Source organism: Siniperca chuatsi, linkage group LG17 (genome assembly GCF_020085105.1).
Source record: "Siniperca chuatsi isolate FFG_IHB_CAS linkage group LG17, ASM2008510v1, whole genome shotgun sequence".
Lineage (NCBI taxonomy): Eukaryota > Metazoa > Chordata > Actinopteri > Centrarchiformes > Sinipercidae > Siniperca > Siniperca chuatsi.
This window is the reverse complement of record NC_058058.1, coordinates 20,261,779-20,275,851: the sequence shown is the minus strand read 5'-3', so window position 1 is coordinate 20,275,851 and position 14,073 is coordinate 20,261,779. Positions and strand designations below refer to the sequence as shown.

The 14,073-nt window shown below is 43.6% G+C and overlaps 2 protein-coding genes across 4 annotated transcripts in view; both read right to left on the bottom strand.

The window, feature by feature from the left end:
- The window catches only part of trit1 (tRNA isopentenyltransferase 1), a 34,466-nt gene extending 29,802 nt beyond the window's left edge, over positions 1–4,664 (bottom strand). For 2 of the 3 annotated variants that reach the window (XM_044171341.1, XM_044171342.1), the window contains exon 1: positions 4,411–4,663. In XM_044171341.1, coding sequence (XP_044027276.1) covers positions 4,411–4,569 — 159 coding nt within the window. In that variant the 5' untranslated portion in view covers positions 4,570–4,663. Of the gene's footprint in view, positions 1–4,410 lie in introns of all 3 variants that reach the window. The other variant, XM_044171343.1, reaches the window with a different exon arrangement.
- A 638-nt stretch (positions 4,665–5,302) lies between these two features.
- On the bottom strand, positions 5,303–11,987 carry myclb (MYCL proto-oncogene, bHLH transcription factor b). Its single transcript, XM_044171345.1, has 3 exons — positions 11,720–11,987; positions 10,227–10,907; positions 5,303–8,563 (listed from the first exon to the last, which is right to left on the bottom strand). The coding sequence occupies exons 2-3, from the start codon at positions 10,861–10,863 to the stop codon at positions 7,788–7,790; spliced, it is 1,413 nt and encodes a 470-aa protein (XP_044027280.1). The 5' UTR covers positions 10,864–10,907; positions 11,720–11,987; the 3' UTR covers positions 5,303–7,787.
- Between the last annotated feature and the right edge of the window lie 2,086 nt (positions 11,988–14,073).

Sequence of the window (14,073 nt, the reverse complement as noted above, 5' to 3'; positions counted from 1 at the left end):
AAACTGTCTGCACACTGGCAGTAGCTTTGCCCAGTAGCTGCCAATATCCTTAAAATGAAGAGAGAGACAGGGAACTCCACAGTATATTTCACTGATGAGATGAGCAGCAGACCATAAACAAGGCAGCGTTTGAACGATGGTCTAATGTTTCCGTCTGAGCACTGCTCACATGAATCACCTCTGAAGTGCACTCCCTCTATCCCCTTACTGTCACTGTCCAAGTCAAATGTTTCTTATTATCAATAATGCCTTGCAAAGCGTTGTCAGTAGGCAGTGCCTGGATAAATTATCCTCTCCCCTGAGGTGACACTTGATTAACAAGTGTTTATCCATTACAGCTCATCTAAAGGCTGATTCAACCAATAAAATCCTACAACCTGTGCATATCAAACAACCAGCGCAACAGTAACACATGACTTTGATGCAGTATTATTATATATACACTGTACATAAATACATTTCTTAAGTTGTCCACTTTGGGTATAACAGCTTCATCTTCTTTGACTTTAAAGGTGACCACATCCCCATTCATCCACGAAAGCAAAGCCTAAACTTTTCCACACACCACCCGTATATCCTAACTCTTACCCACAGTCCTACACTAAAAGATGTTAACAGTTTTTGCAGGCATCCTAAAGCCATTCTCAAACACTCTTACACAACCTTGACATTCATTTAAAATCTCAAAGTAGCCCATGGATAAAGCCTATCACTACTACAGTGTGGGTCTTTGAGAGCTCAAACTGGGATCTTTGAAACTTTGATGATTTTAAAACAGCCAAATGTAAGCTTCTCAAGACCTCTTTAGTGCTACCTGTATGTTATTATAAGTGTCTATATGATCTTAAGTCGATAAACTGGACGTTGAACCATTAACATCACTGCAATACTTGAAATAATTGTGTAATATACTCTGTTTTCAGATATTTATTTATTCATACTTCTATTACTGCTGTGCAATATCCACCACCTCATAATCATCTTAATAAGCTACACTTAACTTAACAGTACATGCACTATTACTTATTACTTATATTATTACATTGTATTATTATACCGTGCATACTTATCAACCTCTAAATCCACTTTTGTACTTACACTTATTTAGCTTTTATACTTATATCCACTTTGTACTTAATTTATCTTACCTGTATTATAGCGTATTGTATTTTGATTTGTTTAGAACCTATATTCCTTCTATTCCTGTGTGCACTGACGTGACAGTGAGCAGCTGTTGCAAAAGAGTTTCCCCTCAGGGATCAATAAAGTATTTCTGATTCTGATTCTGATGTTAGGTAAAACTAATTTACTGTAACCAGCAAAATAAACAGAGAAAATGGGAAAACCAATCTATTCTAAAAATGGTAAGTCTGTAGTATAAGAAAAAGAACCTCAGGAAATTCAATTTAAAAGGTAAGTAAAGTAAAGCATATGATATGCTGTACTACTAACTCAGTTCTGGATTCATCTAATTGTGAATACGGTGCACAGAAAACTCTTATTCTCTGCGTGAAATAAAGACTTGGCTAATTTAAGACTTTTCACACTCACAAGACACCCAGTGAGAATTTTGCTGTATATAGGTGAGGTGATGAGGGCTATAAAACCCGAAAATCACACTCATACACGCTCCCATAATTCCAACTTCTAGGGAGTGAGAGGTTGGGGACATTTTTGCTGAAGGACCCCCGCTGGGCCCTGAACCCCTACTTTGGGAACCACGGGTTTACACTCTTTGGCAGTGCCTCATCCACTGACAGCACAACCGAGCACTTGTGTGTGTGCCATAGATAGCATGTTCATTTAATGAGTGAATAATATCCCCCTGCATCCAATGAACTGTGGGTTGGGGTCTTGGGCCACGGGCAGGAGGGGGTGATAATAACACAATAGGAGTGTTAGGGAGTGTGGGAACCAATTCTTCCCGGGACAACAGACACTTCCCAGTGGCCACAGCGTGCCCATTCACTATCAGCTGCTGGGCCGGCGTAGCACGGCGCTGAATGTGCACCAGCTCAGCACAATGCTGCTTTCTCCCAAACAAGACCAGACTGTTTCCTATCCCAAAGACAACACAGGCCAGCTCTAGCCTATACACAGCCTCATTCTCACATAGGCAGTCTCTTTCTCACTCCCTCCATGTCTGCATGTCTCTCTCGCTTTCTCTCGCTGTCACACACACCAACAGGAGGGTAGCAACAAGGCCAGGGATTGTGGAGATAGGCAGGGGCTGGCGTGCCGTAACTAGGCCACTGTTTCTCTTCACCAGAGCTGCTGGTCGTTCAGATATTCTGGGCAGAAATGTTATTAGCGTAACCCAGTTTACCCAGTACCAGGTGACTGCTGGAGGAGGCGCTTCCCGCAGGGACACACACTCTCAAGGACAATGCACACAAGAGACGGGGAGGAGGGGGAAGAAAGGTGGTGCTGAAACAGGAGAAAGGTGATGAAAGAGTGAACACAACATGATTACGTGTTGAATTCTGCTGTCAGAGGAATCACTGCTGGACACCGGCACATTTAGATAAAGTGGAGTTCGTGCATGTGTGTGTGTGGTGTGACCCAGACTCAAACCTGTACCCAACCTTTTCTTTTGTGTGCGCGCCCTCTGGTTGCTTCGGCAACGGAGCCTGAGAACCAAATGGGAGGGCGGGGCCGAGAGAGAGGGGAGTGAAGAGACGCAAGCCTGAGAGGTTTCTAAATGTTGCAGCATTGACACACACACACACGCACACACACCCGCACACACACACGCACACGCACGCACACACACACGCACACACACACACAGACCAGTGGAAGTGAGAATGTATTATTCATGTAAGCTCTAAGATCTTACTGCTTATCACATAAACCTTTAACTATTTCCTGTTGAATCTGATTATTTTTACTGTAACTGGATTAGCAATAAAAGACACCAGTGAATGAACCAATAAATATCTTTAACATTTCAATGTCACAGTATGTGCTAACTCATGACTGATCTCCATTCATTTTTACTTTGCTTTGATTAGCTACTCTGCTATATTACATCTAAACAAATGATTACCATGTAGCCTAAATATATATATTTAATGATCACCATCGCTTTTATCCTCCAGGCAAAGTGCTATTTAGTTGCCAAAATATCCAGTTTATGGAATTAATTTTGCTCTTTTATTTGTCTGCAATAACTGAATTTCATGTTTCATGTTATTTCCAGGCACAAGACACCTTACCTTGCCTGATTGCATACATCCAAGTGCAATTTATTTAATCAGTTTCCTCACTGATTTCCTCACTTTATTAGTCATTATTTGTCTATCAATACTTTGTAGTTAGTACTTTTGTATAGTTTTATATTACCTGTTATTCTTATTTTTCATGCTTCATATGGCATATAGTAGATGTTCATAATGTGTATAGTATTCTAGCTTTTTACAGTTACTTATCTGTACTCTGTATCTGGCCTTGTACTTCCTTTTGCTGCAGTGACAAATCAGTTTCAAGTTATCATGTGCTTGTTCCTGCGACAACTGCTACTACAGTTGTTATTATTGGTCTTGTTACTATTATCATTATTATTCCTAACTCTATCATTCCTATTATTATTACTTTATTAATATTACCACTACCATTGCGTTTTTACTATTTTAAAATTCTAGGTGGAATTTGCATTGTCGTCCAACCACCCCACCTTATTCCACCCCCCATGGTGGGATTTGTTGGGTCTCTGTAAATAACTTTATAAAGAGTATGGTCTAGAACTGCTCTATAGGAAAAGTGAAATGCGATAACTTCTGTTATGAATTGGCGCTATGTAAAGAAATTGAATTGAATAAAGACATAAAGAGATGTTTTATCTTGATCCTCCCTTTCCTTTGTGTGTGTTTTCTGAAAGACTTAAAGAATGACTTTCTCTTTCCGTCAAACGACTCCAGTGTATTCAAAGTGACCTCTAAAGAAAGACAAACCGTGCTGCATGTATTTAAGAGGATGTTTGTGACGTGTTGTCTTCCTCAGCTGCTGAGTCCCTGCAGGGTCCTACAGGCCTGATGTGGATCAGACACGTTAAACACGGACTCCTCTGCCCCGAGGTGAGGTTCAGTGTTGGAGACGAGTCCGTGCAGACCTTTAACTGTTAATGGTGGCGGAATGGTCTGATTATAGTGGAAATGTACTGTGATCTTCACATTCTGACTTGTTGCTAACGCCTGCTATCCTGCGCACTGACATTTAGCTAAATAACTCCACAGTCAGTGACACAGTCTGCTGGCTTCTATTCGGATGTGCATTCATTTGACTTAAGAGCACATCTTTTATTCTGCTTTACTCGAGTTTTTTTACGAGTTTTTTCAGTGTCAGTACGAGCATTATGGGTGCCATGTCAAAGACTTCCTTCGCATTCCTTCGTGTTGACAGTCTTCCTACCTGCATGGAGTCGGCGCTGATTACTTCTCCCTGAAGCCGTTTTCCGATCTCGATCGCCAGCTTGGACTTGCCGGTGCCGGTAGCTCCCAAAATCACCACCAACGACGGGATCGTCGCTCTCCGCAGGGCACACTGCACGCTGCGAGCGGACGCCGCCATGATGCTGCTTCCTCGGCGCCCAGCTGACGGCTGCGCGCGTGCGCAGTGGGAGTAGAGATGAGAGGCGGGCTCTGTTACCAGGCAACAGGCAGCCGTTACTGTGGTAACATTGATCGATGTTATGCATGTGTGTGTGTGTGTGTGTGTGTGGGGGGTCTTTCATCATAGAATACTAAATACATGTAATTATTTTATTTTATTTAACATTTTAGACTTACTGATGTAAACTAAACGCTCTGATTGGTACCTGCAGCTTTACTTGTTATCAAGCTGGATTAAAACCAGCTCAGCTAAAAACATGTATCGGTCAATAAGCTGTCTGAACGGATCTCTCCTTGTTGCTGCATTTGTGAACAGATTAGATTGTTGATAACATTTACAACTTCCATGAAGTGCCTTAACATGGAGGACTGCAGAATAGTTAGTTTTGTTTCTATGGAAACTGTCGGAGCTCTGCAGCAGTGAGCAAAGATGCTTGTTGCTGTGGCAAAGATGCCAGGATGGGTTACCTTGGAGACTGCTCAGAACAAATGGTGGATGGGGAGAGGGAGATGTGTGTTCACTCATACAGGTGGTTTTAATGGAAAACAAATGTGTGCAATACAATAGTACTCTGATCCAGTTCAAAATAACAGACTGGGTTTAAGTGTAGCTATATCCAGCTACAAAGTGAATAACTAGATGATAATTATTCTTCTTGTGTGTGAAAGAGACAAACAGATAATGCAGGTCATTTATGATGTCAAACCATGAATTTATTAATTCTGACTCTTCATACATATAGGCTTATGAGGTACAGAAAAAAAAGTGCTGAGACAAGGCTCCAAAATCACCATAGTTTAACTCCCAAAGTATGTAAGCAACGTCCACTGCTACCGTGACTGTGCCAAAAGCAGAGACCAGTGACCAATACAAGTCAAACAAATTAAAAACAGGGCAAACCCTATTGAAAAAAACAAACAAACAAAAAAATCAAATCAGGGCTAATGGTGGCTTATGCTGAATTAATTAGCAGAAAAATATTACAGAAAATTCAGGAGAAGGAAGGGTTCTTTCTGTCTGTGTGGGTCTGACGTTATGTTATAAATACAGCATATTACAGCAGGGGGGTGTTTTCCTCAAGCACAGCCTATATGGCCCTATCACAAGAGATACAGACAACTTGAGAGTTTCCTGAGTGCTGGTAAGAGCAGGGCATGCTACTCGTCATGATCGAGTCATTTACAGTACTAGTTCCTGGGGCTACAGTGTTCTCTGTTGCATGGCTTATGGGACAATAGGGAGCACCAGGCTTGCAAAAAAAAAAAAAAAAAAAAAAAAAAGCAGAGAGAAAGCAGTAACATTAAGGTCACTAAAGGCTACACACAGCCAGAAGTTTAATCTGTAGATCCTCTTAAGTCCCCCCCTCCCCTCCCCCCACGTCAGATTTAAGAGAGTGCTACAGCTACAGTGATTGGATTGAATACAGGAGCATTCAGGTGCTTTTCCACTCCACAGAGAGGAAGCAGACCATACATGCCAATTTTCAGCACATAACCACCAATAAAGCCCTGCCAGCTACAATAACAAAAACAGTCATTAGCTCACACTGAAACACAACTCGGTAAGAAAATATAGTATAAAAAACTTTTGTCAACTGACTTGTACAAATAAAAGAAACCCCAGAGACAGAAACAGTAATGAACAATAAAGAAAACAAGTAGGCATTGCAAAAAAATGTGGTGACAAAGTGGCTAGTGTGATCAATGTTCAGTAAGTGTTTTATTTTACTCTTTTTCATAGTCATTTTATTAACAAAAATAGAAGCTTTGAGTTATCTTTGAAAAGCCAGCAAACTTGGCCCCAGTTTAGGACGCAGGGCCAAACAAAAACTAGGTTGAGTATAGTAGACAGCTCTGGTTTTGGTTTGGAAGGGACTGTACAGAAAGGGTACTATATACACATAACATCCAACAGGATAGTTTACGTACATTGAAAGGCTTCTATAGGCAATACATCAAATGCAAAAAACAAAAACAAAATTACAAATATATCAGACAGCAAGATGAAAGAAATGTACAGTTGGAACTCTGTGGGCTTCATCTCCAAGCAAAAGTTGGCATTTTTGGTGTTGTTTAAACATACAGATTCAATTTAAGCCATTCTCTAAAAGTTTCTTTCGGTTGATGATTTGAAGCCAACATTCACCTTTTTGTCTGGTCTCCATGGCACAACAATAACAAAGACAGAGTGAAACTTGGTAAACATCTTCATAGTGTTTTTTGCAGATGTTGATTGAAAATAGGATCAATCTCAAACAATGCCTGCATGGCAACATACTCTCTAATTTTCTCCAAATAATGCTACAAAACAGGCCATTACTGTGGGCATGGTGCTGCTGGCGAAACATCTATGGTGCAAGAAGAAAAACACTGAAGTTATGAATGGAAACCTGCAGGCACAGATGTCAGGACTGAACCTGAGCTATGCCAGAGGTGCATAACATTTTGTATCCTTCCAGTTTTAACATTGTTGTTGCATTGCTCAGTACAGTCCCACTACAGCTCCCTGCACTCCCCATTATCAGCTAGCATAAAGCTAGAAACTTCAACTGCTGGCAAGGAAAAAGTGTGATGAAGAAGAAACAGAAGAGGTTAGATGCTGTGGAAAATGAGTAAAATGGAAAAAAGAACAGAGCAGAAAAGAGGCAGAACTTGATAATAAAATGTGCAAGTTGTGACTCTACAGAGAAACATCAGGGGGCCCTTTAGACTGATGACAGATGAGAAAGGAGACATCGCTGCTGTGCAAGCACACCAAGCCCTATCACAATCAAGGAGACGTCTGACCAGACCATGCAGCAGTTAAACAGCACAGTTGTAGCAGTTTATCAATTAGAAGCTGCTGCGTTCACAACAAGCCTTCCTGTAGCAAGCAACAGTTTTGAACATTTTTAGGAAGGGGAAATATAATAGTTTCACAAACCTATATTGAGTAATCATGTACATATTAATCTGCCCATAAGATCAGTCCCTAGCTGACTGTCCTGACTGGCTTATGGCCTTGTCAATCACTCAGAAGCTAATGTGCAAACCACAAAAATAGAAAAAGAAAAAACAAATTCCACCCGCACTACTCCAACGTGACCAATTCAAACTGAACATTAGTGTCTTTTCTCCTTCATGTAGTCCCGTTCAGTTCTGTGAGTGTACATGTGTGGTGACGACCGACCCCGACGCTCAGGAGCGTTTGAGCTGTGCCAGCCTCTGCAGCAGCTGCAGCTGCCTGGCTTTCAGCTGCTTCCTCTCCTGAGCCTTCTGCCTCTCCCTGGCGTGCAGCTGCTGCAGGTACTCTGTGGCTCGCGTCAGGATCGCCACCTTTGGCGTCTTGGGGCAGTCCGCTAAGCCCGGGATCTCGTCCCGCAGCGACAGGAAACGTGAGCGCAGGTCGTTCCTCCGCTTGCGCTCGAGGAAGTTGTGCGCCTTGCGTTTGTCTGTGTCCTCGCAGTCGGAGGACTGGGGGCTGGAGAAGAAGTGGGGCTTTGAGGGAGAGCTGTGGGGATGCGAGGTTGAGGAGGAAGAGGAGGAGGGAGGAGACGAAGGGGACGTGGAGGAGGTAGGAGAAGAGGCCCTGGGGTCAGGGGACTCGGACCGGACTCCAGCCACATGAGACCTCCTATTGTCTAAGTTCAAAGGGGCGTGGCCGGTCCGGGGCTGGTGGTAATGTGAGTTGTGGTGCGGCTGGGTGGCCTGGGTGGAGGCCTCCTGCCGGACCCTCTTCCGAGGTGGCTCAGCTGGCGTAGGGAGTGTGTCTGGAGAGGGCGCAGCATAGTTGTGCTGCTGTTGGTGGATGGAGATGTGGAAACGCTTCATGCTGGGGTCGAGGGGGTCGGCTCGCACCGTTATGGTCACTGGTTTACGAGTGTTGACCAGTCGACGAGGTTTGCGTTGCTGCTTGTGCTCCACCGTCACAACATCAATCTCCTCTTCATCCTCATCTTTGTCATCTTCATCATCTGAAAATGGCGAGAGGGAAGGTATTAAATGATTATACAAAATACCTGGTAATGACTGCAGGTGACAGCTGAAGTTGGAAAGATGAGTCACATTAAAAAGGAGCGACCTCACTGGACACACTCACCCTGGCCTCCTGCCTCCTTAAATGCTTCTTTAAAAATTAACTGCACACACAGTCTCATGAAATTACATGATTTCACACACACGTCAGAATACACACTCTCACAGTGATGATTCACTGCATTGGGTGAGCTCCCCGAGTGAGGATGAGCAGCAGAGACGGGTTAGGTGAAGAAGCACTCAGGTGCAAATCAGCCACTCTTCAACTTGTTCAAATAAGCCGATTAATATTGAACACTGCACACGTTTAAAATAATTTGCTGCTCTATTTACTTGAGTGGAAATGGGGGATTAAACATGAGGAAAGGTCTTATCGACTTGTTTCCCGCCAACTGACAAGACTCTTGGGAGATTTTCAATACTCTTTTTAAATTGAAACACACTTTTAAAAGTTATTGCACCTCTGTGTATTTGACTGCTCAGAAAGTAGTAATCTCTATATGAATAACACAGTAAAGAGGGGATGGACAAAGAGCTTTGGAGGGAGGGGAGCCTGCCTATTATTGACAACAGCATGTATATGGCATCTCATATTACAAGGCATACAGAATAACTTCCCCTAAAGTGGCCCTATAATGGCCTCAAACTCATGTCAAAGAATTCTGCAGGCCTAGCCGACCTCCTAAATGGTTAATCCCGCTCTATTCACAGCCCAGGCTGGCTCGCACCAAATCCACCCACTGACACAATTGGCACTGCAGCCTGTTGAGCGGAGGAAAGCAGCAACAAGTTCCCTTTGTGACATTCCACACACACCACTATGCATGGTCTAAGCTCAACATCACATGGCAGCCCAAATACCAATCTCAATCATATGGGTTCAGTGGAAATGGAAAAAGTAGGTCTGGAGTCAGGGAGAATTTTGGCTAGACATAGCAGCTAAAAGAGGGTTGATTTTCCTTCCCTCCCCTCTTGTTACATAAAGTTCCAATAATAATAATAATAATAATAATAATAATAATAATAATAATAATAATGAGTACTCTTATTGAATTCATGTCAAATCTGAGCCAGGCAGTGAGGAGAGGATATTGTTATCATAAATCAGACTGGAGGAACAGGGAGTGGGAGCAGCTGGTTTGCTGGAGCCCGGCCAAGCAGCAGATGTTTTAATGGGCGTGTCGCTCTCTGGGCTTGTAGCATGTGTTGCATGCACCAAGGTAACGCAATGCAGTCATCATGTGCCATGCCATCCCATATTGCTAGATAATGGCTAATCAAAGCCAAAATATTAACTAAATGAGAGAGAAAGAAACATGACATGTCGGGTCCAATTAACCCCTAAGTCACCCTTATAAAAAGCAGATATCTTTTTGGAAAATTAAAGCAATATTATTAAAATAGCATGAAAAACTCACCATAATGTGATTATGGTCACTAAACTACCTATGAGTACCGCAGACACAGTATAGCATACAAATAGGATACAGTAAGAAAGCTCACTTCACCACAGACAAACTAGAAGTCAAAGAGGAGCTATTAGCCTGTAGTGACATATTTATATAGAAGTCCTATATGTTGCATATTCCAAATGTTACTGACCTGATGAGTCCGTGTGAGACTCGGAACCAGAGGACACTTGTTTCTTGCATCCACCGTTTAACGGGAAAGTGAGCACCGCAGCCGGGTCCACACAGTCCGCCGCCAGTCCACTGAGGGCCGACGCGTCGGCGGGGGCACTCTGCGCTCTCCCCGGGGATGTAACGGCAGACCCGGCTGCGACTTTAGCAGTGGCCCCCGTCCCGGGACAGGAGGCGCAGCGCTCCCCTACAACTCTCTCCAGCTGCTGTCCGGCCGAGAAGCCGCTCCACATGCAGTCCTGGATGATGATGGAGCTCAGGTTCCCGAAGGAGTCACTGGCCGTTGTCAGCTTGCAGGGCTGGTCCTGCTGCTGTTCATCATCCTGCCCTAAGAACTGAGAGACCCACTCCAGCTTGTCCCCCAGAGACGGGTACAGCAGCCCGACCCTGCCTGACCCTTCCACCGCGCGGATAGGGGACATGGGCGGGGTCGGTACCAGCTCGAATTTCTTCCATATGTCCTCGCTGGGCGCTGTGGACTTGAAGAAATCCTCGTCAGGATCGTGGTGGTCGTCGTCGTAAAAATAATGTTGGTAGTGGTCGAGGTGGTCCATGTCCCAGTTTTCATAACGAGGCGCGGTGGAGCTAATGCCCGGCATGGGGGCTGCAGGCAGGGGGGTGAATCACTCCCTGTTCCCTCTGTCTGCAGAGAGATAGAGCCAACAGTTGAACTGAGCCTTATTCTCATCAAAATAATCAAACCCCTGTCCGTAGACATGTTGCCCTCTGGGGGGTTGGATTTTGTGGCCATACATAATGCAGCTATTTTGGATGCATCCTACTTAATTATATAGTGTTTGTTACAACAAAATGTTGTCCTGCTGTAGCTTTCAAACATCCACAGAGGTGTAACAGATATGCCTAAACTAAGAAGCCTATGGTGTGCCAATTAAGACCACAGAGTCCTTATAAGGTCATAGGCAGACTGAAAAAACACTATGGGGATTTGTGAGGCATAAATATAAAAGTATCCTATGCTTAAATGCCACAAAGTTAAAGTTAAACTAGTCTGTGTTGCTGCTGAGAAGTTTCGCAACAGCGTTTCATTACATAACACTGTTTTAGTAGTAGGCCTATACTGTGACAGAGAGAGAGAGAGAGGGGGCTTCTATTTTCTGCTGACTGCTCGGCAGAATAGTGATTAAATTAGCTTGAAATAGATTAATTGGATAGACAGGTACCCGTCCTGCCTGCCAATGAACCTGATCAGACGGGGGGAGTCCTATGTAAAGTAGTTTATCTGACTCCTCCTCGGTTCAACTCCCTATCAAGCTCAAAGAATTCAGCTGCGACTAAAAAGCGCCGATCAGTTAATTAAGGAGCAGGCTCGCCGGAAAGCTGCAAACCCAAAACTTAGAGCGGCTAATTTATTGTCGGAAAAACTCTATTCCTGCGCCTGTGTGTTAACATCCTCGCATGGGAAGTTGCTGGAGACTTAAATAAGAAGAGTTTTACCTGGTGTAGAGAGTGAAAAACCTGCCTGCGTCTTCATAGATCCGCCGTGCGCAATTTAAGTGTCCAAAAAGCAGCAGCCACAATGATTCCTTACGTCTAATCTGCCTCAGAATATGAGCTTTCCCGCTGATCCGCTTTCGCAGGTTGTAAACAGTCGTTGAGGTAAATGAGTCAGTTTGGTCGCAGTCCCACAGTTCAAAGGGCTGGATGGGCTTCGGCTCTGGTCACTTTTCTTTGCCGACTACTGCACTAAATGATCCGGGGAAGGAGAGTTGGCTATTATGCATAAAAGGCGGGTCGTAGTAGGAGAGCCACGCCTGCCGTTTAAAGGTGCAGCGCACTCAAAACACGCCTTATGCGCTGCAGAGGGAATGTCATGAGGGCAGAGGGTTATGTGACACTGGTTTCATAAGATGGCACTGTGCTGTTCTCCTTTTGCAATAATTATACAAACATAATAACAACATGTGTATGTGTGTGCGAGTGTAAACACACTGCATGAGCACCTGTGTCTAATCATCATGCTGCATAAAAGGGCTTTAATTGGGAGGGCATCTTCTACAACATTGATGTGTGTGTGTGTGTGTGTGTGTGTGTGTGTGTGTGTGTGTGTGTGACGGTCACAGTGATCTCATGTGGACATATGGCTGCAGTATCCGATGTCGTCCATGCATCTCATAGTCTCTGTAATCAATATCAAGCTTATGATGTAGTCGAGCCCTCCCTCAGAGAGAGTCAATATGAAAGCAACACTCTGGGTCTGCCATGTCGTGTGTGTGTGTGTGTGTGCAGCTGTCGAGGTGACACACACACACACACACACGCATGCAGACACGGACCAACAACTGCTGACACTTGTTTTTCTTGCCATATGAAGCCCTCTCAGTCTTGCCTTTTTTTCAAGTCATGAAACTGCCGCAATAAACTTTGGCACACTCACTCTTGAGGAAGATGATTGAGAAACATCCTTCTTATAACTGCTCCTCTCAAGTTCCCCCTCCAGCTCGCCGGCGAAGCAGACAGCGTGAAATCCTTGTCTGTCTACCTCATCTTCCCATCAAACTCAGACCCCCACCCCTCCCCACCCCCTTCCCTCAAACCCCATCCTCTGTCACTCATCCTCTATTCCTCTCTCCTCACTTTTACTCTTGCCTACTTTTCTCCCAATCCCCCCCTGACCCCCTCTGGCTCTTTTATCCCGAGTCACCCCTGATCAAAAAGATCTTGACCCTACATGAAACAGGGAGACTTTAGAGGGTTATCCCCCGTTTCCCAAGAGAGGGACTACAAAGACACAGAACTAACAGACTGGAGAAACTGAAGCTGCAATCTTTCAATTTCCCCTGTCTGTATGACTTTCTCGTCCTGTTTCTGATCCCTCTTTCTGTTGGCGCTTTTATCTCGTTCCTCTCTGTCTTCTGCCTTTTTTACATACTTTGAAATGCTTAATCTGCCTCCTCGCTTTCAATTAATCATCAAAAGTGAATGGGTGGACTAGCTCCTTAAAATGAAAAGAAAGGAAATAGAAATGTCTTTTTAAATAAAATTAGTAGATTGAATGAGTTTAGTCCTCATTATGAGTCCCCACTCTTTAAATCATTCATATGTACAAAAATGTGCACTTTCCTATTTAAAGGCAACATTTCATTGATATGTAAATGTAATATATGATTTTGGGAATTGTTTTTTCCATGCATATCCTTATATGAATGTGTTGTGGTGGGGCTCAGAGGAAAATAGCTCATTTACAGTAATTCCCCTATGGATTAGTGAATCTTGTTTGCATGAAAATAGGAAGGGTAACTTCCTCTGATCTCTCTCCCTCTATTTTTTTTTCCTTTAAAAAACGGCCATACATACATTACAGACAGTCTCGTGGGATTAGTGAAACATTAAAACTTGCAGAGTACCAATTAAGTGGTATCTGCTCCCAGAATAGAGAAGGTGATAGTGTTGATCTGCACTGTGGATATTAATATATAACATTATAGTGTTGGTGTGCAACAACCAGCACTATAATGCCCGTGTTTATTTGTGCTTTGGAACGTAACCGCTGTGAAATAATCAGAAAATAACGTTTTATTTCTCTGATTCACTGGTTTGTTGTTGCTAACGCAGCTCCCTCTCTTCATTCATTCTCTAGCTCTCTCCATCTCGCTCCTTGAGCCGGGGAGGAGGGGCCAATTTTGAATCGTATGTTTACAAACAGCAACCGACAAATCCTACTACTCATTCTGCCTTTAAAATAAAAACGTGCTGAGGCTAATGTAAACCTCGACAACCCTGACATAGTTCAGCATTTTGGGAAATACGCTCGTTCGCTTTCTTGCTGAGAGTTAGATGAGAAGATTAAT

What these genes read in the sequence shown, in the direction of transcription:
- myclb (XM_044171345.1), bottom strand. Translation starts at nt 10,863, where the DNA reads ATGCCGGGCATTAGCTCCACCGCGCCTCGTTATGAAAACTGGGACATG. An exon ending in GTCTCACACGGACTCATCAG is followed by an intron (nt 8,564 to 10,226) that starts GTCAGTAACATT and finishes CGCCATTTTCAG; the next exon opens with ATGATGAAGATGACAAAGAT.